This window comes from Pundamilia nyererei, unplaced genomic scaffold (assembly GCF_000239375.1).
Source record: "Pundamilia nyererei isolate P.nyererei 1_Seehausen unplaced genomic scaffold, PunNye1.0 scaffold00348, whole genome shotgun sequence".
Classification (NCBI taxonomy): Eukaryota; Metazoa; Chordata; class Actinopteri; order Cichliformes; family Cichlidae; genus Pundamilia; species Pundamilia nyererei.
Genome location: NW_005187749.1, coordinates 364,729 through 390,983, shown reverse-complemented (window position 1 = coordinate 390,983; position 26,255 = coordinate 364,729). Strand labels below are relative to the sequence as shown.

Genomic DNA, 26,255 nt, shown 5'->3' with positions numbered 1-26,255 from the left:
ACACACACACACACACACACACACACACACACAGGCCCCAACACATTCTGTATGCAAAACTACAAAAGTAAATCTCAGAACTGAGTTCAATATGAAATTTGACTTTTCTTGGTCAATACAATAAACGCAATTTCTACTTGGCCATTTATAAATTAACATTAAAATGTTTTTAAAACCCCTGTTGAAAAAAAGAGCTCTGACAGAGAATCATCTGGTGCGTTTTGATAACTTTGAAGTGAGTTTTCGCTTGATGACTGCGGACAGAAAAAAGCTTGGTGTGGAAATTTTATTTGCCCACGAGTCTGAAGGCTTTGGCTGTGCCGTCCTGAGGAGGTTTGAAGAGGGAGCACTGTATTACTTCACTGCTGCATCCAACTGCTGTGAATTAAACACCGTGGACGCCAAAGACGTCTCTCTCAGCTAATTAGAATAAGAACGCATTGATACCTGAAAGATGGTAAATGTTTGGCAACGTCATGCCATCTGCTCTGCGGGAATCATGGTTTTGTGTGTGTGCGTGTGTGGATTTGGTTGTGCATGTGTTTTATCTATATGTGTTTATAGGGATGTCTGGTGAAGCCTTATGTTCATCAAGGCTGCATGTACTTTTGTGTGTATTCATTTGTGTGTGTGCTGTTCGTTCATTCTCCCGTTCTAAGCAAGACACAACCGAGTCACCTGTCAAGCCTGGTGTGTCACAGAGAGGTGGGAAGCATGCCCAGACAAATCTACACACAGATACGCACGCACAAACACCCAAGTGCATTTATACACTTTCATTTACCGAATTCAGCAGCATTTGTTCTTGATCTTGCCCTCTAACAGTTGTGACAAAATCAGAAAAGTCCTCATCTTTCTATGCCTATGACGACATTTGGCCCATCCAAGTCCATAAATAGACACGTGCATGGAGTAGCACCCTGTGCTGCCTCTTCCACTCTGTGTCCCTGGCTAAATCAGCGTAGGTCTTGACCTTTAGAAATGCCAACTGTTCCGACACATCCCTCTAACTCCACATCTCTTTCCAACTCCACCTGTGAGGCTCCAACTCATCAACCCCCAGCCCACCTGTCAGCTCTGAGGGAGGCACCAATCAAACTCTCCTGCATCCCAGGGCTGAACCATCTGTCCTGTTCTGGAGGCTTGAGCCAGATAGTGTTTTCTGACCCTTGTCCTGATCCTGGGGTCTCAGGTAAAGGTTGACAGTAGGCCAAATCAGAGAACTAGATGATGAGAAAGTCTTTAAAGTCCCAGCTACTTGATGCCACCTCTGACGATGTACACAACATCTCGAGGGTGTTATATGTTACCAACAACACAGAGTCACGACTACTGTGTTCAAAGCCAGCAACTACTGCTGGGCTACATCCTACACTGTAGTACAGTACAAAAACAAGGGCAGGTGACAAAAGGAGGAGGCCCAAAGTCAGGAAGGAGGAAAAGGAAAACGAACAGGAAATATTGGGGAGGGTTGACTCTTTTTTTAAGCTGAGCAGAAAGGAGAAAAAAGGAGAGGGAAGAAGGTCAGGCTGACAAAGTGAAGGGTGAGAAGGGGGGGGGGGACTGGGGGAAGAGGGTTGCTTGTATGAACTCTTAAACCCAGTATGTCAGCCAAGACAGGAAAACCAATCTCCTTCATGGTTGAAAGAAAATACTGACCAATACTTTTGCCCCCTAGTCCCTTTAGCAGGATGGGGTGTCAGTTTTGCTAATTCTAGTCTATTTTGCTCCAATACAACCAAAAATATTTAGTGTATCAAAATGATGGCAAGGCTAGGTGTGTTTCTAAAAGCAGTGGTGAGACAGTATGAGAACACTGACTGTGGCACAGTGTGTCTTAGCATAATATATATTATATAAGATCAACATTCAATTTCCTGCACAAACCCAAGAAAAATAATAATAATCGTTAGTGCAGTGGCAAAGCAAATGTAATAAGATCACGATAAGATGACCTCAGTCACGGCACATTTCCTCTCTGGTCCTCTTTTATAAATTGTGTGGATGAAATGAAAAAGCACCACGCCAGTGAGCGATGACACGGAAAGACGACACCTTCCCCATGGAGCTTTAAAATGTATCTTTTGCCTTCATCATGACTTTGTTATTGTTAAACTGTTGTCAAAGGAATGTAAGATTCTGTAAGATTTCTCTGTCAGCTGGGGAAAAAATTCTTTGACATTTTGATGCTTGAAGCTGCGTGTCACGCTCACAAAATGTGGGTTGAAGTGAAAGCCACACACAAATGTAAATGACCTTTTATTTCACACCAAAGCTGAACAGAATTAACAAATAAATAGCTACATTTTATAAGTGATTTTAAAAACTTCTTCCTAAGGCACTGATATAAAAAAAAAAAAAAACTTTTTACTTTTATTTGCACATCAAAGAGTTCTTATATTTGCTACCAGTGACAATGTGTAGGCTTTTATACACCTATAAATATATATAAATACACACTCTCATACACGTGAGAGTGTGGGCAGTAACAGAGATGATAAAAAAACCCGTCTGTGGCAGGTCTTGAGTACATCACAATGAGATTTGGACTGTGGGTGGAGAGTATCTGAGGACTCCTGAGGTTGATATTGCCACAGTTACACTCCCCACTGGGAGGATGAGATGAGCTTAGAACACTAGCAACCCACCATGCTATCATGTAGATGTAGTGTGATGCACTTCTAGCATATGTCACTAGTGTATGTGGGTTTCTCTTGTCTGTGCTTACATATGACTTGGTTATGACACTAGTTGCATATTACACTGCTATTTAATTTCACGACGTGGAGGATCCACAGTGCAACTCGTCACCTATAAATTTTAAGTGCTCCTGCGAATAAACTGCATCAGAAAGTACATTTGTATAAAATGTAATCTCAGCTACATTTATTACATCCACCCATTATGTCATAAATAAGTAACATGACTTCCCAACACTTCTTTGTACCAAAAACAGCAAAGCAAAGGGTTTTGCATCAGCTATTGTGCACAACTAGTCAACTATCATCAGGAAAGACTGAAATATAATGCTCTTTTAAATATCTGTGAATTGTTTTTGCCTTTTTCACACTCTGCCTTCAGTTTCAGCTTTGCACAACTCTGTGATCAAAGAAGAGGACTGAAGCAAGCAACCTGACTGCTTCCACGCACGATCAGACACTTGGCATTGATGGTAGGGAGGTGGAGTCAGATGCTGAAGTCAGTCTAACTAAATCTCCACAACGACTTTGTCTTTGGGTTGAAGGTCTCTGCATCTTACTCTGTTTCACCCACGCATGACGCACTTGTGTCGAGATTCACTTATCCTCATCTCCTTGTTCTCTTTCTTCAGCCATCTATCTCTATTCTATTCTCTCTGCTTGATTGAATTCGGGAGAGGCTCTTTGCTGAAAACCCACCAGCTGAGACAGAAGCAGAGAGACAATCCTCGCTGTATGAGACACACGAGCATACGCAAGGAAAAGCTCTAACCTGGGACAAGAAAACAGACACAAACCTACAAACAGGCAAAAGCAAATGCACACATGAGGGCTTCAAACACACAGCAAAGGATTTAGAGGGTGTCTTAAAGATTTGTATTCCTCCTTCAATAAGCAGCGCTTCCCATAAAAGCTCTCTGACAGCAGGTTATCGTGCAAATGTTCAGGCTGTTTTGACGGCACCTTTTGAAGTAAATAAACTCACGTTGGCAGCCAGCTGAGATGTCAGAGTCGCCACCTTCTCCTGAGAGGCGTCCAGCTCCCGACGCAGCTTTCTGATTTGCTGGTTGGGAAGGAAAAACGAAATGTGAACATTCGGTTAATGCGCCTAAAAACCATAAAGAAAGTAAGACTGATTGTGATGTAAACACGATGTGAATTTGCAACTCCCATGGTGATAACTCTGATGTAAAAAGAAAACTGTGCAGGCACATGGGAAACTGTTTAAAAAGACACTGGGGTGAAGTGTGAACATAAAGTGTGGGGGATTACCGTGGAATTTTGGACTGTTTGGCCCTTGATTGAAAAGAAAAGAGTAAAAATTAACGCTATGTTGCATGCCTCCATCAAATAGCAAGTCCTGATGTGGCTGGAGAGACAGAGGTTATCAACAAGCCACAGCAATGTTCCTTTTCATGGTTTGCGCAGCAAAGCGAGGAAATGGAGACATTTATGCCTGAGATGGTTCAAAAAGTTTTTGCAAATACCTGAAATTCATACTTCTATAATTCACAACAGCAAGACGTCTCAGTTTAGCAAGGTGGACAGCTCAGTGCAAGAATGCAAGAACAGTTTTCTGGATTATCATATGATAAGATTAGCTGTATATTTTTATTCAGTCACTCAAAAATATAATGTCCTTTTTAATATTTGTTTTGAATTCTAAATGTGTTTAGATTTACTGCACAGTCACTGTAGTCCACAACTGTTAGTTTGCACAGAGTGAGCTGTCCCGGAATACTAAACTCCACTTATCTGGCAGGGTTAAAACAAACACTGCAGTGTATTTGCGATCACTGTTTGACCCAAAGTTACGCTTAAAGCACATGTAGAGACAAAAGGGATGAAAGTCAAACCATAAAACTGGAAAATCAAAGTAGAATCAGTGATAAATTGAATAGGCTTTTTGAACAAGAGCCAAAGGTCAGGGCATGGATCCCATTACAGAGTAAGTGTTTGTAATGAGTTAACAATAAGCTATGCAGAATAGTAAGGATGTGTAGATATTTATGATCTAGATGAAATCAATGCATGATTAGATAAAGCAATGCAACATAGAGCTAAAATAATTGATTGCAGAATTTACTTTTATTTATTCACAAAACACTCTTTTGTTTAGTTCAGAAATCAAATAGATATCACTGTTTGTGCTTTGATTGACATGCACAGATTGTCTCTGAATACAGACGCTGTGCAGCACAAAGACATTCAGACACAGAAATCAGCCAACAGGGACATGCACGTGACATCTTAGACTAAATCCCACACAAAATCAAATCAAATGGGTCAAAAGTAACCTTTAGGGATGCACAGCAAGACTCAAGGCACTCGAACCTTCACCCACACCACAGAGCTGCTCAGTGACTGTACCGAGCAGTTTCAAGGCATCGGTGGCTCTAACTATAAGCCTGTTTAGCTGAAAGCTGATAAGGAGAAGCATACATGCAAACAGAAAGATGGACACAATGTTAGCCGCCCTTACCTCTGAGTGAGCTTTTTCCTCTGTCTGTAAGAATCAAGCAAACACAGTTTAGAAACATTTGATCGCTGCTCTGGGGAGATGTGTTCCATCAGTAAAAGCACCAAAAGCAAAGAAAAGGGTAATTTTAATTAAAAGTAGATTAAAATGACAGAAAATGTAAAAAATTAAAGAGGAAATGGTTTATGTACAGAATGACTCAACCTGATGGAAAACTTTGTAAACAAAACCATCTCCATCGTTCATCTGAACGTTTACTTTGCAAATTGCTAGCGCAGTCTGAAACGGGCAGACGTGTGTGGTAATCGATTCCTCTTGCTACAACTAATCCCCCACCTCACTGAATCCGAGAGTCGAGCACTGCATGTGCTATTACTGCAGAATCTAAATTGTCAAGAATTTGTTACTTCAGACAAATGCTGTCACAGAAACTTGCTTTTGTCTTCTACAAAAATAGAGGGGAAAAGGGAAAGACTGAATGCTACGTAACATCACTGATAGGAGAGGACGGAAAAGATGTTCACCCTTCAAATTAAAAAATAAAGATGATTTCAGTTTTATTTTATTTTTGTATGCAAACATATGAAGTTTGGAGCTCAACAGAAAAAATGTTTGAAACAGTCTGAAGATCAATCTTGTTTCAAATACTGGCAGCTAGGGATGGGTATCGTTTAGGTTTTATCCAATACCGGTGACAAACTAGTACTTTTGAAACGGTGCTGAACCGTTGAACACAAACTTTGTCCAAAAACCTCTTATGTTTTGCTGTTTTTGTGTAAAAAGTTAACAATGTTAGGCTTTTCTGCAGCTATAGGGCATATATGGTATCACTCTTGGCTGGAAGCAGTGCTTAAACAATGGAAAAAACAAACTTTGTCCAAAAGCCTCTCATGTTTAACTGTTTTCCACTTTTTCTTTGGTCATTTTAGCCTTTTTGGCCTACTCAACGTAAATTACACACGAACAACATCAAGCTTCACACACAGAGAAGAACGGCTGCTGCTGCCATCATCATCCGTCATCATTTCTGCTACACTGGCAGGGCTAGGGGCCAGGACTCTACTCTTCTGGTTCTTGGGGGACGTTGCTAACTCCGGGTCCGATAACAGGCACCACACCCGCAGTAGATGTGCTCGGTGTGAGCTCTTGCAGCCAAAGCTATCAAATACGGTGCATTTCTCGGCTTTTAAAAACCCGCTATGTGTTACCAGGTGTTTCATCGGATTTGATGCTTTAGGGTGATACTGTGCAAAGGAGGTTATCCTTTGCACAGTATCACCTTAAAGCACTTGTTGCAGGCTGCTGAGTTTGCTGTGGAGTACAGCCAGACTTTTGCCCGCTTCGCCTTGGGCATTTTTAATCTGTAGCTCTGCTCTAAAAGATCGTACGTACCTGGGCCCGCCTACTATCCTTGAAAACGTAAAATGATTGGCTAGAATCCAAAGTGTATGACATCTCAGGAAAACAAAAGCACCGAAATAAAGCACCAAAATGTGCGCTGCTTTTCGGTCTGGTTACTACCGTTTATGTCAGAACGATACCGGTACCCATCCCTACTGGCAGCTGCCAGTGTTACCCCTCAGCCTGCATGTAGATGCACCTATGGCATCACTTTGAAAGTCCTAGATGACATCCTCCTTGATGTATTGTGTTCACAGGATGTGAGTTCACTGAATTTGGAACTCAAATTTTCAGTAGATGCACCAATGGTATCAATTTCAAAACACATCATCATACGTCGCCTTGATCTCAGGTTATCGCATTCACAAACTTCAGTGTCCACTCTATTCATCCAACTCCCTGGTGGGGTGATGACAAAAGGATTTTAAGTGTGCCTTATAGTGTGGAAAATACGTTATACAGAAGAAAAGAATAGATCGCGATATATATCGTTACCGCACATGCTTCAAATTATATCGCGATATGAATTTTAGGCCATATCGCCCAGCCCTAGTGGCGTCTTCTTAAAGGCTAGAAGCCAAAAGAGAAAGGCAGAGAAGATGCTAAACTGCTTTTGCCAACTTCAAAATGCTCTATGTGAGTGGAGGAAGGCATCAATTAGGACTGAATAAAATATTGTCACCCAATCCTGGTAAATATTTGCAAATAGTTACAGTCAATTCCTTTTTCTGAAAATCCTTCTGAACACAGTGATTCTAAGTAATTATTTATATTACAATATAGAAATTGACATGTTTGTATGGAATGCTATTACTACAGAAAAAAATAATAGAAGTGAAATCTCAGATATATTGCTATGGTTAGGGTTTTTTTCTCAGTAGGGATTTCTGTCACACTTCTTAGATACTTACCGCAGAATACAGTGACGACGTGCTGGAAACCAAAGACAGTGAGGAGCCATGGACTGTAAGACACAGAGACGGTGCACATGAGTAAACAAAGACTTTTAAGGTAAAACGTGGATATTTGTCCTTTAACTGTCTTCACCTTGTGACTCAGTTTGCAATACTTATATTATTAGAAATTATTTGGCTGATTGGTCAGCAGCTCTTATGCTTACTTATTCAGAAAATGTAAAGTGAAAAATTGCAATCAGTTGTGGGACTAAAAAAAAAACAATTTAAAATGCTGACCAGAACAGAGACCTATCAGCAATGCTGGTATCAAAGCACTTGATAGCTGGTGGGACTTTGCTTTGTTGAAAGTGACAGTAAAAACTGTTTTCACTGTTTTAGCTTCTTTGTGAGGAATTGGGTTTGTTCTGGACAGTCCGTCGAGAATGAGTGTGTGTCTCACCTTCATCAGTGCTGTCTCTGAAGGACCCAGAGCGGCTGATGGCACGTGGTCGTTCCTCCAGAGAGGTTGCGCTGCCACCCAGTGGGTGACCCTCTCCATACAGTTCAAAGGAGTCCTGGGTGGGGATACTGTTGGAGCGGCTCATGCTGCTGCTGCCTGGTGGCAGGTTATACTGACTGATGTTGGTGGGGCTCACTGCACAGAGCAAAACATATACATCTACCATGTTATATTTTCACGTGCGTTTCAGTCATCAATCATTCATGCAGGCACTAAAAACCTACTTATAACAAGTTGTTAAATAATAATCACCTCAGATTATTTATTTATGCACTGAAGAATGCTTTAATTAATTACAGATCATATCACAAGGATCCTTTTTGTGCTCATATGTCTATCATAGCCTTTGTTGATACGATATACACATTTTAGGCACAATAGGTTTTTTCCTTTTGACTCACAGAGGTTGGAGTAGTGGTATTTTCCTGTGGTGGTGCAAGAGGCTCCAGGAGGAGACAGAGGGGACTGGCTGCCAGTATCCTGAAGACCTCCTGTTGAATGGGACCTCAACCACTCCTTCCCTTCTTCATGAGATGTCTGCCTGGAGGAGGTAGGGTATCTGAAACCCACGAAACACAGTTTAAACTCAAGGCAAGACATTACTTTTTAGTAATGAACTTTATTACTTAAAAGTTCAAGTGATGAAGACGTGTAAACTAATGAAGCTACACAGTAGAAGGATGTGAGCAGATGGCATAAAAATATTAAAAACCATACCACACAGAAGTGGATGTGCATGCATCTACACGCATGCAGTCATTTATGTATAATAACTATATATATTCTCACACACACACACACACACACACACACACACACACACACACACACACACACACACACACACACACACACACACACACACACACACTACTCAGGCTTAAAGCTGCCAAACACACAGACTCTGCTGTTGATCTCCTCTCTCCCAAACTCTAAAGTAATTCAGCAGCAGAAGCCCCCCTTATCGCACACATGACAATCGGCCATATTTAATCCTCTGAGGATGATAATTGAGTTTGCACTCATCTCCTTTCAGCGGCTTCTTCCTTCCAACGCCCCCATTACTACGCTTGTCACATCTGACCCTGCTCTAGTCCTGCGTCTGTGCTCGCTTTTCTCTCCAGCAGCAATTGGGCGTCTAAGATTGCACTGAGTGCTGTCAGACTGCAGCTGGAGTTGAAATGGAACAGACTGAAATATCCAAGGGTCAGTGTTTGAGTCGGTATACTTAGTGCTAATATAATCACAACCAATCCGCTTATTTACAGCGTATGACTAAAGGAGGCAAATCTATTAATCTAAGCTCCCCATGTAGAAAGTCTACAGTTTATAAAAGAGCTATTTGGCATGTTTAAGATGAAAACAGATTGCCATTGCCAATAAAAACGTTAAAGTGAACACTGCAGACCGCACTGAGGCAAAAAAGGCAAAAGCGTCGTGCGAGATCAGATGGTTTTAGGCTCCATATAACCCGAGCGTCAAATGCTCGAAAAATGAAAGAACACCCAGCATGCCCCATCCAACACCTCTCCAGCAGTACTCTATAATTGGCTGGAAAGGCTGTTCCCTGTATCAGTTGTGCCACTGTGATGAATAGGTCATGGTGCTTCAGTTTCCGTCCACTCAGTTACAGCTAAATTCAAAACATTCATTCTATACTCGCCTCAGCTAACAGAGCAAATGTTATCGGAAAGTTTAAGCCATTTTCGGAAGCCGAGAAAGAACTCAGTGGCTGCGTTTGCCACATTTCTAACTTTGCATGAGATGAGTGTAGGATTAGGATGAGCACAGAGAAGCAGACAAGCAGACAGATGGAAAAACACACTGCTCCCTCATCATCCCAGATAGCATTCATAGTATGTTAGAGATTTTTTTTTTTTTATGCATCAATTCAAAGAAGTCAAAATCTAATTTGAGCTCCAGAGTTTGTTACATAATTGCATGATAAACAGAAGGGAAAAAACTCTAAAAGTTGAAAGAGAAAAAATCCACAACTAGACTCAAATATGAGTTCCCTATATATTTAGTCAAATGTAAACAGACTGTATGTGAAAAGATGGACATAGTTTATTGGGCTAAAAAAAGGAGGTTTTCAAACGACATTATTCCTAGGCAGCGGGGGTTGACTCCTCAAGATGAAAACAAGACTGTGGGAAAACAATGCTTGTGACCTCAATAAACATTTTCCTGGTGAGTTAGGCTCTGTAGTTTAAAGTCTTAATAAACACAACAGGATATTCATTTGTAAATTATGGATGATAAAGCAGGTCATGCTTTATTAGTGTCTCAAGGGAATTAACCATCCATTTAGGTGAGATTATGGTGGCGATGTTTGCTTTTTATCAACAGCCTTTGATCAGTGCTTGACTTAAGTGCTAATATAATCAGAACCAATCTGCTTGTATCACTAAAGGAGTCACACACTGTAAATCTGCAGTTCATAAAAGAGCTATTAAGCATACTTAGGATGTAAACAGATGGTGTAAACATAAATGTTTACGCTCATTTTTTTTATATCGACTCTCAGTTTTTATTTAATCTTCAAAAAGTTTTTATTGAGCAGTAGTTTTTCATTGACCCACATCCTTATCAAACCTGTGTACTTTATCATTATCACCTCAGCCTAATTATACATAATTCTGAACATGAACTGATGGAGAGTGGTTGAAAAACTAGTTAATAATTTTTATCGATTCATTTATCTAATAATTTAAAGCAGGGGTGTCCAACTCCAGGCCTCAAGGGTCGGTGTCCTGCAGGTTTTAGATATCACAATGGGTAAACACACCTGAATCAAATGATTCGTTCATCACCATTTAGCCATTTAGGTCATTTACCCATTTAAATCAGCTGCCACCGCCTTTGAGGCTTGGAGTTGGACACCCCTGCTTTAAACTAAATATTTTACTGTTTATTGATGACTTTTACCTGGGAAACACTGCTATGGATTGTGCAAATAATGACACATGAAAAACAACACGGAAAGCCTGACATTAGAATGCAGATGCATGTATGCATGTGATCTACATGGAATGTGGCTGCAAATGTGTTGTACCTCAGTCCCTTTTTGGGAAGTGTGTTTCTGTCAAGTGGCATGCTGTTAAAACACAGAGGATGAGCAAATTAGATGAACACCTGTAAACATTTGTTTTGTGATACACAAGAAAAAGAACTGGTCACATTTTACAAACTTGACTTTTGACATACACAAAGATGCACACAATGGAAAATCCATTAAGACATTACTAATGCACCTCAGTGCAAAAGACTACGTGGATAAAACAGGCAGAATTGAGATTGTTTCATTTTTGAGACAGCTGAACTAGTGAGGGGAAATAAATGTGTTTGCTGCTTCTATGCTCTATGATGTAATTCATGCAAAGTGTGTGGACAAAAAAATGGAAAGGCCTTTATAGAGGCTACACGTAGGAATGGGTGTCAGAAATGATCTACTGTGGTATTTTTTCTGTCATGGCTTTGGACTGTGAAACTATCAGGACTGTTAAATGTCTTTAATGCTAATTGCTATCCTTATAGCACTTTGAGACAATAACTACTGATTGAACTGTTTTGTGCAGATATGTGAAATTTAGGAGTAGAGGAGGTATTATTTATTTATTTTTAGTATCAAAACCATGCCAGAAAAAGAAACTTAAATTGAACCAAACTGTTTTGTGAATGAATGATTTCTTTCTGTTATTCATCTGTATTGTATGTCTACATCTTAGGATAGGGAGATAAACGTTTTGTCTCTGTTCTCAAATGAAACAATGAATACGATTCTTCCCAATCGTATTCCCTGCTACTCACCCCTCAGACAGGGTGGACTTGACACTGCCGGTTCGTGTAACCTTGGGCCCATGGTGGCCCAGCGGCATATCAATGGACTCAGAGCTGGTGTGCAGACTGGTCATGCTTTGGCAGCTCAGTGTGTCCTTGCTGCCAGCAGATGAGCTACAGGCAGGCCAGGGCCGAGCGTTGGAGGGCAGGGAGAGGCCAGAGGCTGGGCTGGAGGCCGGGGAGTCGGTGCACATGTCTGGGGTTTTACCATACAGAGGGCTGCTGCCACCGCTCAGGCCGCCAGCGCTGCCCAGGCTCCCAGTGCCAGAGGAAGGCGAGTCCAGACTGGCTTGTCTCGCCAGTGTGCCGTGCGGGCTGCCCAGTATTGAGGGGCACTTGCCAGAGTCGGGCGTGCCAGGAGAGCTGGCCTTGCTGCTAGCTTTGGTACCAAACAATCTGAGGGCAGAGAGGTGGGTGCAATCATTTAGAAATGCTCAAAAGACAAGTGATGAGCATCTGCAAGATCCTTACTGGAAAATTTAAGGACTCTGGTATACTTCGGGTGTGACAAGTGCAGTGATCTCACTGGTCAAACATTACAAAGAAAACTACTACAATGGTCACAAGAAACCCATTTTAGGATAGTGGAAAGCAGCTTTTATAAACATCCCCTTGCTTTGCTGTAGCAACAACTTTATATAACAGATAAAAAATATTAAGCACATTTTACAATACATTTCTCCCTGGCAGCGAACTCGACCTCGGCTAGATGTGAACTCTCAGTGATTTACACTGACACATCTGCTTTCACAGCTTCGCCGTTTCAACCCTGTGACTTTAAATAACCTAATCTGTTAGGCCACTCAACCCTGTTTGCCTTCTGCATATGCTCAGGCAGCCTGCTACTCTGCTTGTGCCTGTCCCACTCTGTCACCGCAATCACACAATATATAGGTGACACACTCTGGGGGAAGAAAAAAAGCTATGACATGCAGATGAAACGTGTTGGCTTGACAGATTGGATGGGACGGATGTTTGGACGCGCCTGCCGAATGCATGCTTCTAATGAGTGAGGGACTGGTGTGCAGAGAAAGTCCTGTCTCTTGTCAGTTCTGATAAACACTGCTGGGTTGAATTTGCTGAATGAAAAGCCATCAGACCCTCATCTTCAGGGTAAAGATGTGTTGCATTTGCAGTGACTTATCAGCTACACCAGGGAGCAATCTATGTTATGGCACCCCTTAGCTATGCAGCCAAGTCTACTGACTCTATCAATATTTCCACGGAGGCAATCTAATATGATTCATTAAGTGTCTGATATTCATCTTGCACATCCAAACATATCTAAAATTGATAGAGATGGCATATATTTTAAGTGAAACTTTGACATTATGGATATCTTTTCTCTCCGTTATAGAAACCTGGGGAATAACCTGCAGTGGAAAAGCGTCACTAAACACCACGTATCATAATGGATTAAACTCGCCTAAATTCTGGAGAAGATATGGTGAAAAGATTCAGTCTTTCAAAAAAAACTGCCCCAAATGTCCTTGCTGTAAAAGATGCTGCTTTTAACTAACAATCAGGGAATTGAAAAAGAAATGTGATGAAATGCTGGATTCACACAGAAACACAAAGTCAGGGACAAAGACAGAATGAGTGCAGTGTGTGCGTATGGTATATCAGACCTGCGAAAGGTTGGAGAAGCGATATCGGGGTACTTGGAGCCTGGTTGCCTGAGGCCTGACTGGCCTGTTGAGGTGGAGGTGGGGCTAGACTTTGGGGAGGTGGATAGTCCTGCTGCTGGGTCTTGATCTGACACCGCCACTTTCTCCTTATCGGTCTGGTTGATGGTGATGGGACTAGAGCGTTCTGAGCCCACTTTTCCATCCCTGCGTTTAGTGCCTGTTTGCGTTGTTGCCCCACCAGCTGACTTGCCACTGACATTTGAGTCGATGCTGCTGGAGCTGGAGCGATGCCCACTGCGCCCTGCGGCCACCCCACTGGAGGATTTAGCTGGCCTGGGTAAGGAGCGATACTGCAGGGTCACTTTCGAGCCACTGCAGCTGAGCAGGATGCCATCATCCTGGGGCTGTGAGCCATCCAGACTGGTCTTCCGCACACCACTGATGCTTGCACCTTTGCTGATGGCAGCTGAAGATTTGGGTGCCTTGCCCAGGGTGGCTGAGCCACTGGCGAGTATCGCACCACTGGAGGTAATTAGCGTGCCAGTGGCACCCTGGATCTTCTTGTAACCAAATGAGCCTGTGGTGGGTGGGCGTGTGATGCCAGAAGGGGGTTTCTTGCCTTCGTCCCCACTACTCCTGCCAGCATCTGAGGGTGAGCGCTGGATGCCAGATGAGCTCTTGGAAGGCACCTTACCCTTCTCTGAGGCTTTTGCATCATCGGTTTTGCCTGTCAAAGTACACAAATCCAAAAATATCACCAATCATCACATCATCTGTACTCAGAGTTTACCCTTTGGTGCCATAGAATCAATATATTGGTGCCCACAGCCAGAATCACAACAATCGTTGCTCATGCTACAACCAACCAAGTTATCTGAAGCACAACTCGCTGTGTTTAGTAAACATTTAAGATTCAGTCATGTTCATCTTAAATCAACATTATTATTACGACTTCTTCTTCAGCATCACGTAAGCCCATTAAAGATATTTTTGCTCGTTCTATAAAGATCACTTTCTGATGTCTGATGTGAAAAACATCCACTAGGAAATCACCTAGATACAATCATTTTTAATGTTCTAATATTAATACCAGTAATACTCGGTCAATATATGTTGTAGATTAGGGTTTTTTTAAAAAATGGAGTCTCCTTTGTTCAAAAAGTCACATTTTAATTCTGTCCCAGTCTATAATCGCTTTGTATAATTGCTCTACTTCCAAAATCCCTTCTAGACAAAGATGGCAGGCTTCCTCTCCTACCTGGTGTTTTCAGGGCAGCGGACGTCCCCTTGGTTCTGGGTGGTGTAATGCCCACCTGGGCTGTCATACCCCTTCTCCATGAGCCTGTTTGGGACATCTGGGCCAGCGCAGCTGCCTTCTGACTGGCGTCCTCATACTGGCCCTGGGTTTGGGAGGATGGGGAAGACGAGGAGGTCTTCCAACGGGAAGAGCCACTGCTAGGATCCATGCTTGCATCCAGCTCCTCCTCTACCTTCTTCAGGTCTTCAGCTCCAGCCCAACTGCTGCTCACCACCTGCTCCGCATGCTTGGATCTGCTTCCTTTCTGGGACTGTGGGGGTTGTCATACAGAGAATCAGGGAGTGCACACAAACTGATAAATAGATGGAAGAATTCAGTAACAAAACTGTAATGCTTCTGGGCTGCAGTTTATACCAGTAAGTCTTAAAAGCATTACCTGATCATCACTGCAGTTCCTTAACAATATTTATAAAGAATGCAAAAAAATAAAAAATGCAGTGACAGGAAATGATTGCAAGCAAGTTTTATATCTTGGTTTGTCAACCCTGCCTTAAATGGAAGAAATCAAATAAGTCACAATGCTTTGAAAATTATATGCAATATTTAAACTATTGAAAGGTGACACACTAAAGCAATACAGTCAGCAAAGAGTCAGCAAAAAGAAGTAAGTCTCTGCACAAGCTGAGCAGCGTGGTTTATGTCTGCATGTGAAGTGTTAGCTATCTTTGGAATCTCCCACATCCAGATCTCTGCTTTTGAGGCGCATATGAACGCACCCACACAAACTCAAACACATAGCAGTGACAGCTAGCCTACCGGAACAGATGGTCAGTCTCCTTAGCAACAGTAGAGTCTCTTAAGAGCCCAGTCTGTTAGGTATTTCATGAGGGGCCAAGAATACTTGGCAGAATACGGTGAACGTCTCTGAGGAGAACCGAGCACCGGCCCTCTGTCCACAGTTAATTCCTTGAGCACAAATATAGAAATCAAATTAAGAAAAATAGGAACTGTTCAAACTATAAAACTATACAGTCCTGCTCTCACTATAGCAAGTATGCATACTGCTGTGATTTGGTGCTATTGTTGCAATATTATCAAAGGAAATGTCAAATCACCATAAATCCTCAATCCCACATTGTCCCAATGCAATGCAACACCAAAAAAAATGAAACTCTCCATGCCTGCTTCTTTCACACACTCCACCGCCAGTTTATAATGGGAGCTTATCCCAACGGTAACAAAGCAAGTCAAGTAAGCGTGTAAAATTGTTGGTGTGTGCCTTGATCAAGACATAACACAAAGTTGAAAGAAATGTGAAAGTTTAAATAACAAGATGTGACAAGACATGCAAAGTCGTGATTTTCAACTTGGTCACGGCAGGAAATGTGTTTTAGTTTGGGAGATAATTACTGTGCAACTAACACTGGTTACTCACAGCTGCTAATTGCTCTATAGGTATCATGACTGAGACTTGATGCTACATGCTCTGTGAGTGCGGCTTTGAACTAAACACTAATCCTACAATAACACCATGGTCACGATGGTAATATGCTTATCATTTATTACATTTAACTAAAACACATGAGGAGGTATTAGCGCATATATTTCATGAGATTATGGGAGAGTAGATGACTATGAGTGCATCCATCCATCTAATTTTTTCCTGCTTATCCAATTCATGGTCATGGGGGTTGATGGGGGGCTGGAGCCTATCCCAGCTGCCATAGGGTGAGAAGCAGGGTACACCCTGTGTGGGCTAACACAGAGAGACAGGCAAGCATTCACACTCACATTCACACCTATGGCCAATTTAGAATCACCAATTAACCTAAACTCCATTAACTTCATGTCTGTGGACTGTGGAAGGAAGTCGGAGAACCCACGCACACACGGGGAGAACAGGCTAACTCCACACAGAAGGTCCCAACCAGACGGTGGATTCAGACCCAGGACCTAGGCAATAGTGCTAACCACCACACCGCTCACGGCAGTGCTTTCATTCTAATAACTAGATATTAGACAAATATCTAATATCATCAAAGAAACTAAAACTAACAATGAAAATAATAAAAACTGACCAAGGAAACAATCAAAACTGAACTGAAAAGAGTCAAACAAACTGAAATTACAGTTATATGAAAATAAATGGGTAAAGCTAAAATAAACAGTTTAATGTGAAACTGTATAATAACTTTGATGCTTAGCAGATGTAACATTAATCAAATTCATCCTGACCTGTGACCATTAATACTAAACCCCCCCAATCATACTATATGTAGCAACTTATAATATTTTTGCCACATAAATAAATGAAAATGAAGCATTATGACATATGGTGGTACTAATGTAAACATTAACATCTGCACCAGAATTTATGGTAATCTCTCTAATTAACAAATGAGTAATTTTGCCTGAACCCATAGAGGCAGAGACATGGAACAGAAGCCTAAAAAAGTCATAGATGATGACGAGCCACAGACAACGTGTGTCTATCCCAGCTGTGAGCCTATTTGAGGCTATCGAATGGTTATTTTTTATGTGCTCACCTGTGCTCCTTTGCTTTTGCGCGATGAGCTGACACAGGAGTATGCAGGTGTGTTCAGATCATCAGTACTGATGTTGTCCAGCGTGTCACTTAGGCCGCTGCTCACTGAGCTGCTGTCGTCCCAGCTACAACAGGAGAGAGAGAACGGACAAAGAAGAAGACAATGGTGAGGCCACAAGAAGAATGAGGGTGAATCTTTTAACCATCCACGATAGCAAATCATTTCCAGTCATCAAACCGCTGTGCTCCTTTAGTGCATAATTTGATATCATGAGTTTTTGAGACTTCCCAGTTTAATTGTTTTCCCCACAAAATGACATTTGTAATGTAATGTAAATTTATGTGTTTGCAAGCTCAAGCATTATTTGCTGCTATCAGACATAATTAATCACCTGCAGTAATAATACATTAGTTTGTATTTGCTTTCACTGAGCTCTTACACACATATATTCAGACAGGCAAACTGAGAGTCGGCCGGCACTATAGATGTGACAGCTCACAGACACATGTACAGTCCTGACAGTCCTCACACACAACAACTGGTTTACATACCAACATATCGAGTCTCATCTGTGTGTGTTTGCCTTTGTGTGTTGGTCTGTGTGTGTTTCGATGACACGCCCGTAATTAGCATGACAAATCTAACCAAATAGCTCCAAGACTTTAATTTCTGAAAAAACAAATAAAGATGTACCGAAATGAGTGCTCACACCACATCACCCTATAATATTCAAACAGACAACAATGTCAAGGGGCTTTGATATGTCACAAATGTTCATTTTGTTAAAAAAAAAGATAAAATCAGAATTAAAAACATAAAGAATGAAATTCTGGAAATGGAGAACCCAGAAAGCAGGAGAGGCGGGATAGTAGGAGAGCTGGAGATGTGCAGACATGTGCAGAAGAAGCCCAGAGAAAATGATGGTGCTGTTGAGTCAAAAGCATAAGAGCTGTTATGCTTAAAACATGCATATAACTTGACTTTTGTTCCTTTTAATTGTGTTTTTAGGCATGATAATAAAGAGAGAAACCTACTCTACTCCTGTTTCCCAAACCAAGGTGTACAAAAACACAGTGCCTGAGGCACTAAATATTAATCGGTGGTGTATATTCACTTGACACCTGTAATGAATTTAGCGGTGAGCAGACACATAGCAACCCAGTTGTCCACTGGTGCAATGCAAAATTGATTTGGTCTTCTGACAGATTTCAAATGAGCAACATTTATCTTCACAGCCCAAATCTGACCAGGCCCCTGACTCATAATGTCTGCAGGAAACTTTAGGTGAAACAATCTGTAATGAGATCAACATTTCTAGAAATTTAGGCTGGAAAAAAACCTGCCCCATGTAAAAATAAATATTTCTATAAAAAAGCACAAAAGCAAACATCAAAAGCCAATTTCTTATTCTGTCATTCTAATTTTTTATTCTGAGATTTCATTTTCCTTCAACTCAAAGCCATTATTGGAAAAACGTCTCAGAGATGGAGGAATAAAGCACAGCAGAAGCTTGTCGCACAAAAAATAAATGGTATCCCAGCTGTCAGTCTGAGCTTTTCAGTCGTGTATCTCCAGCTTTAGAGGAGCTATTCAACAAAAAAGAAGCTGCTGTTGAGCACTGAGAGTGAGCTTCTAATATCAAACACAAGTCAAACCAAGTGTTGCACTCAGTGTGTTTCTGCACATGCCAGACTTTTACAAACAAAGCTTGATCAATGGCAGTGAAACATGCCTGGCTTGCTTTGCTTTAATCTTTTCCTCTTAAGCTGATACTGCGGCTTAGCTTTCACTGGATGAGTGTCCAGGGTAACTGTACAGGTTTGTTCTGGTTTTAAGATGCATTTAAAATTTTGGTGGTGGTCACCTTCATGATCTGATTTAAAGTTACCCCTTTGCTCAGCACAGCTTGTCTCACAAACTACAAAAGTGACAGGGGGAGTTACGCCGCACACTGCTGCTTCCTGTGAGACCAGCCTTCCTCAGCGTGACAGACAACAGGGGCAGATGGAGTCTAACTTAAACCTCCAAATGAACTTGGGAGCCCTCCAAAATAAACCCCCCGCCAAAAAAACATTTTTGTTAGCAGAAACACAGAAAGATGTCTTTTATGTCTAATTAAACTTAAAATTATTGATATGAAAAGCTGAACATTAAATTCAATTTTTAAGACAGGATAAGCAGAGATCAAAGACAGATGGTTTTGCACACCAAAAATCATTCAAGCTTATTTTAAAACTTCTCTGTTTACACACTGTTAGCAATTTCCTCCAAACTGAGATTAACTGGACTCGATAAATCAAGTGCTGAGCAGTTACAAAATGCAAACGAGGGAATGGTGAAACAGCAGTGGGAAACTATCATCATAATAAGTAAGCAAAGGCAGATGGCAGTGAAAAAGCTCACTGACTTCAAAATAAGACTTATTTTGCACTGGTCCCCTGGTAACAACAGATTGCCCTTTCATTCTTTGGTGGCCTCTCTAATGTAAAATTAAAAATCATCTTTGTGAAGAATTTTTCTGAACGGTCGGGGAACGACTGAATGACTTTTTACATAATTAACTCTGAATCACGCTGAATTATTGCTGTATGCATAACTACAAAATGTAGATGTTCAATATCTTTATCATCCACTTCTTTAAAAATCCATCTTCAACCAATTTATGTTAAACAGTATAATGAGCAATGGCAGCATCTTTCTTTAGTGAGACAGTGTTGCTAATGTTGGTGCTATATTTGGAGAAAAATAGAGAATTCTTGGAATAAACAAGATGATATTTTGGGATTCTAATCACACAAAATATACTGAACAAAACAAAGGAAAATAAGTTCCAGATATCTCAGCACAAATTCAGGTAACAGCTGAGAACCGGTATTGATCAGCTCCCACATATCCTGCACAGAGCTCAGAGAAGACTCCTATTACTGGAGCTTCAGTGTTAGTTGAGCTCAGTGAACAGTAATGGATTACTGGTCTTGGTTTGTGTGATTTGGCTGGGGACTGCTGCAGAGCAGCATCCACGCTCTGTGGAACTTCCTGGGATAAAGTGTTGATAATACAAAAAGAAAACAACAATACATTCCCCTCCTCCGCTTTAGAGCCTGGCTGACTGTAAGGGGCTGAATATTTTATCAGGATGACTCCCTGAAACTGGCAGAACTCTGACAAACCAAGCTCCTCCTCTCAGACTTGCACGTCACAGCATCTCCTACTGGAGAGAGTGGTATCCTTAAAAATGGCACAGACGAACTCAGTAACCCAACAGCAGGAGGCAGGCGGGCCGGACTTCTGTGTCATAGCTTCTTAAATTAACAATAAGTCACAATGTACAGAACAGACTACTCGAGTGGAGATACCGGCTTCTCTCCCTTATTTCAAAAGCAAGGCAATAAAATGAGAAGATGGTGTGAATCAAGTCATAGTGTGAAAACATGCGACTTCCCTCGTGATGCTGTGACGTCTCCAGCTGTAATGTCCTACATAGTGCAACTTGTTATAAGTCAGTATAGGACAGATTCAGTGGTATCGAGCTGTAAGGTAACTAGGGCTATAAAAAGGTTTGGCCCATTTTTAAGTCCCCGGGACCTGCTGGGGAAATCTCAGCATGGAAAATCTACAAAAAAGGACGTTAACAAGGCACCTGCTGACCCAAAAGGAGCTTGAGTAAAAAGTGCTCATGAGCTAAAGACAGCTACCTGCTGGACTGATGTTTTTATTTCACTGCAGATTCTATTGTAAATCTTTGATTTTCGCAAGGTGCCTCCATGCTGTGAATGCATTGAAGGGCTCCATTCAACCATGCAAACATCATCTCATGCAATATTCAATACAGCTGGTCTTGTTCCTTCCACAGCCCAGAGGAGAAATGCTATTAGCGACGTGAGCAAAGGCTAGCACTCGGGATTACACTTTATCTTGGTGATAAGCGTGATTTTGACGAGTACTTTAATAAATATTTGGAGGCGGTAGTACTGAAAAGTATTAAATTGGTATCGTACAGATGAAAGAATGAAACATTTCCTCAGAGGATCTCTTATGTAACAAATCAGGAAAGAAAAACACGTAAGTTTGTCACATTGAACACATTTAAGTGTGTTCATTTTTATGTTTTCAGCTAAAAGAAAGATTTGTCAAAAGAAAAAAACAATACTAAGACAGTCATTTAAATGACGAGGATAAACAGGAAATTGAAGTGACATGAACACAACGATTACCTCAGACGACCAAACAATAAAAAACATTCAGAGATAATAATCAAACCTGATGAGCAGCATTTTAATTTAGTCTAAAACAGTGGAGTGGATTGTCTTTGAAACAGTAAATACCTCTTAGGACAAATGTAGAGACTTAAATAATGTAAATGGAAAGCACTCATTTGCATAGAGACTAATCCAAATTAATGCCACTGAGCTCCTGCAGTAAGACTTAAAAAAAAACATTAAAAAATGGAAGTCATAGACTTGAAATGATTTGCAAGCAATAGGCTCATTTTCTCCTCGGATGGAGTTCTTACAGAGCCGAGCTATCAGAACAAACTGTACAATATGACGGTGCTCAAAACACACACGACAGTGTTCACAGGTTCAAAACAGAGCTTAGGTATAGAGCAGTTTCCAGCTTTGCCATCAACTTACCTCCCATGGGTTGGGTGCTGTCTGTTGTTTTATCAAAGAAGAGTTCTACTTTGTTCAATACCACGCCTACACTACCAAGAGGCAAAACCCCACCTAGCAGAGAAGCTAGGAGCTGTGGCTCGACTGGGAGTCAAGAGAGGAAATGGAAACAAGAGAGAGAGAGAGAGAGAGGAGCAAAGGAGTCACTCAGTCTTCCACTTTTACCCACTGCTACTGCCAGCTCCCCCTCCTCTCTCTTCGTCTCCCCTCCCAACCAGGATGGGCCTCTGCCAGCCAAGGAGTGCCAGGAAGACATGTCGTCAGCAGGGGGTTACTAAGGGTTAATTAAATGACGATGACAATGCAGAATAGAGTCAAATCAAAGAGGAAGGTCTATTCTGGAGAGCAGAATTTGTTCTGTCTTTGGTAAAAGCCTCTGACTGGAAGTGACCTCATGAATAATGCGTGAGGTGCTCAGCAACGACTGTCCACGCAGCGTTGCGTTGGGATATAATTATACAGATTCACGACTCCCCTCTTTGATTCTTAGGCAAAGAAAAACTATAGAGCTTATTTCTTTTCACCAGTGAACTTCCATTCACGTAGTTTTGTTTTGCTGAACACTTGATTAGAAAAGCTTCCAAGACATCACCGACATAATGAGCCATGGGGTTTAACCATTTTCTTTGGATTTCCCATTCAATGTTAACGCTAAGCATTCCATTTCGTCTTTTAATTTTAACTGAAGATTGGTCTTTGTTGGCAGAAATGTACTTTATCAGGGAGAAGTAAAAGTGAACTGGATGCTGGTTGCTGTGTTGGGAAAGAGAAGTCAAGCAGCATTTACTTAAAATAAGAAATGTCCCAGAAAAAAAGCAAACAAACTTAACAATCAGACCCAGCACTGACTGTGGAATCGAATTCACCTCGACACAACTCAATTAAAGGAAGGAGCAGGGTGACCTTGGAGGGATGGGCTGGAAATATGTCTGCTGCTAAGCAGTGAGCCAGCAGGACAACAGCAGTGCCTGGCCTGACTGGTTAATGTGTCCAGACGTCCTACTGCAATGCAGTCAAAGACATCAACAAAGTCTTTAGCTGTTCAGCACCGTAGGGTTTACAGCAGGCTAATACATCCCAGCAGGGGTTTGTTCAAGTCTATGGAAAGCTGCTGGCAAATGCAAACAAATAACCCGCATAAGCCACAGTTGGTCCAACCACCAGCCTCCTCCTCCTCCACTGGCCTGAAGCTGGAAACTTCACTAAAATATGATTTAAAGCTCCATACAAACAAATACAGTACGGCATGTGACGGTAAGTCAGCAGCAGTTTTGTATTTTCTGAAGAAAATGTGAGCAATAAACTACAAAAGCATACTGTTAAGAAATGTTTGGGTTTTGGACTGACACTAGACAAAACACACCAACTAAAACACATCACCTCAGTTCATTGGAAACACCCCAGACCAAATAATCAGTCAAATTACACTGATAATAATGAAGAGCATCATGGGACACCTCCAAAGTCTGTTCCTCATCTCTTCTGTAGGATGACATTAGAGGCTCGTTTAACAGCTCCATGCATAATCTATGATGCTGGTTTGCTTAGGTACCAGGATGATAAATTTAGCCATGTGAGGATTTGATTGGATAAAATGGAGGAGTCCATCTGTGAGGAGAAAAAAGGGACATCAGACTTACTGCCAGATTCAGAGCAGGTGGTGAGGGATCTTAATCTCTACATCAACAATGGGTGAGCATCCAGTCTCTCAGATGTCTTACTCTCAGCCCTCTACTTCTGCACCGTGCAGCACAGATTACATCACTATAAATTTAACATATTTCTTTAGTTTGTAAATATCACTCAACTTCCAAATAGGGAGGCATCGGAAGCTTATTCACCATCCAGCACAAGTAACAGGAACTGTTTCTTTTTCCTGTAGGCTAGCAGTCAGGTTGCTAGCACAAGGAAACACACAATGGATGAAGATATACCAAAAGTTCAATTTCATTCCAGAAATCCCATTAAAATGTGGCTGTTAATGAATTATTCTGTATGCGTGAAGCTTAGCAGCACTTTAGAAACCTGTGTATCTTTACTGTTTAAGGGTGAGGTTTTAATTATAAATTATAATGTGGATTAAAGTAATTCTTATGATTTTCAGCATATGTAACCTTTGACATTATTTGCAGGCGGGGACCCTAACATCTGAACCTATTTCTTTTTTTAAGATCCTATTCACTCAATATTTAAAAGTGCCCTGAAAAATATATGGGACCCTCAGATTTAATTGTATTTATTATTAAACACAGAAAGTTCAGAAATCAAGGGGAGAAGCAGCTTGACTGTCAGGACTTCAGGCTTTGTCTATAAAAATAATGCTGTTAAAAATATACTATGTATGGTTTTACTGCAAATGACCAAACTGTATGTTGTGTAACCACAGTCCACCTATTTTGACTGACTGTAGGTGGAGATGCTGCGTCTGTACCAAGGTGCCTAGTTTTGAGAATGACGCTTTCAGAAATGTTATTTTCTGAGCTGTACTGTGGGAAATGAAGGCATCAACAAAAGAGTAATGCCACTTAGTACTCATTACAATGACATTGAACTCACACAGCAAATAAAAGCAAGGAAAAAAAGGTATATTTTAAATGAGCCCTAGAAGCAGCAGGGCATCGGTGGGTCACACAGCCACCGTCTGCTCTGTCTGACAGGTGACTTGGCAAACCAAACCTAGCATCCTCTGCACTTCTGGAACAGAAAATCCTTTGTATTCCTGGGATTACAGCAGTAAAACTTGATAGACAGTGGCAGCACAGTGTCAGCTCTCCAAAGCCCCTCAGCTGAGGTTTGCATCTGACCAGCTCTGATCTCTGCGTTTCACCAGAATAAACAATCAGCCGCTCACACACAATCGTGTGGAGACAGACTTGACATGGTTTGCCACAATTAAGGACTAAAAATGTAACTAGTTAGTACAACAGTCACCCGGAATGACAAAGACTAAACAGTCAGCATTTTATTTAGATATTTAGATTTGTTGATTTTCTTCTCTATCAGATGGTTAAAAGCAGAATTATGTATTGAATCTGGAGTCTGATGATACCTAATTTGGGACACACACAGTAATAGGTTTAAAGGCTTTGTAAATGCTGTTTTGCTGTAATTATACCGCAACACTCGTCATTTAACAAGATTACGATTTCATAATCCACAACAGAGTCAGGCTCCATGGCAGTAAAGTGAATTAACAATGACAGCAGCTTTGTTGATTCTTATCTTCACTAACTCATTAGGCCTGTCAGATGATGAATGGAGTCATATGCTTGGAAATATTTAACCAAATGAATTGATGAACCCGAGGCAAATGCCCCTGTGGTCTATTCATCCTAAAATCTATCCAACATTACCTTGTAATCCACCTATTTACAGCAGACCGACTGTTGAACAAATCTGGATTGGCCGAAAAGCCTAAACTCAAAAATTTAATTAAACATTTCTTAAATCGATCCTCTTAAACAACACAAGACACCCCGGAAAGGAACGAATAAATCTGATGCTGTCACTTCAAGTTCTGTTTTTTCTTTTTTAGTTTCATCACAAATCTCTTCTGAAAAACATGCAGACAATTCAGTGTTTTGAACAAATTCCCAATCCAAGTAAACTCTCAGTGGAACATGGTCCGCATCAACAGTCAAATAAGCTGCTTGCTTCTCTTTTGTAAACATGGCACTTTAACTAGAGAAACTTATTCAATTAAAAGTTTTAAAATCAGCAGAGCGTTAACACTCGAAACACATTTGGACCATTGCTGGTAATGGATGAAATTTCTTTCTTTCTAATACAGCTCTAAATCACTGTACAGGTAAAATCAATGGCTCTCCTTCCTTTTTTCTTCCTGAGTTGTATTACATCTATTCAAACATGTGGGTTACGGTACAGCTGGACACACACAAATAAGCATTTAAGGAACACCTACATGGAGTCTCTATTATTGGTGTTGAATGTCACAGGAACCTCACACTGTCATCATAAAATTAGTTATCAACACTGCCTGTGAATGCCTGGTTACCACACAGGCATTTGCATCAAGAATCCAAAAACTGTCCTCATCTGTGACATCTTCTGAGCGTACGTAACACACTGTTACAGGACATGATTCTCTCATGCCACTTCATGTCAGTGTAATGTGAGTCAGCACTGTGTCGTCACAGTTTTTCATAAGTCAAATCACTCAGACCTAAGATCACTAAAAGTCTAGAAAAACTGCATGAACAGAAAGTAAGAAAGTGCATACACCATACCCTGAGAGAAGAAAAAGTAAAGGAAATAAAGGATTCATGATTGCATGTTAACTGTCCCCTCCTAAACT

The 26,255-nt window shown here is 41.1% G+C and overlaps 1 protein-coding gene across 6 annotated transcripts in view; it reads right to left on the bottom strand.

The window, feature by feature from the left end:
• nav3 (neuron navigator 3) overlaps nucleotides 1–26,255 on the bottom strand; it is a 184,254-nt gene that overhangs the window by 21,229 nt on the left and 136,770 nt on the right. For 2 of the 6 annotated variants that reach the window (XM_005752184.1, XM_005752185.1), the window contains exons 13-23: nucleotides 17,268–17,391; nucleotides 14,722–15,031; nucleotides 13,464–14,190; nucleotides 11,806–12,231; nucleotides 11,051–11,092; nucleotides 8,397–8,554; nucleotides 7,936–8,130; nucleotides 7,491–7,543; nucleotides 5,182–5,205; nucleotides 3,972–3,995; nucleotides 3,685–3,762 (exon numbers count right to left, since the gene is read on the bottom strand). In XM_005752184.1, coding sequence (XP_005752241.1) covers nucleotides 3,685–3,762; nucleotides 3,972–3,995; nucleotides 5,182–5,205; nucleotides 7,491–7,543; nucleotides 7,936–8,130; nucleotides 8,397–8,554; nucleotides 11,051–11,092; nucleotides 11,806–12,231; nucleotides 13,464–14,190; nucleotides 14,722–15,031; nucleotides 17,268–17,391 — 2,161 coding nt within the window. The remainder of the gene's footprint in view (nucleotides 1–3,684; nucleotides 3,763–3,971; nucleotides 3,996–5,181; nucleotides 5,206–7,490; nucleotides 7,544–7,935; nucleotides 8,131–8,396; nucleotides 8,555–11,050; nucleotides 11,093–11,805; nucleotides 12,232–13,463; nucleotides 14,191–14,721; nucleotides 15,032–17,267; nucleotides 17,392–26,255) is intronic. The other 4 variants (XM_005752186.1, XM_005752188.1, XM_005752189.1 and 1 more) reach the window with 3 other exon arrangements.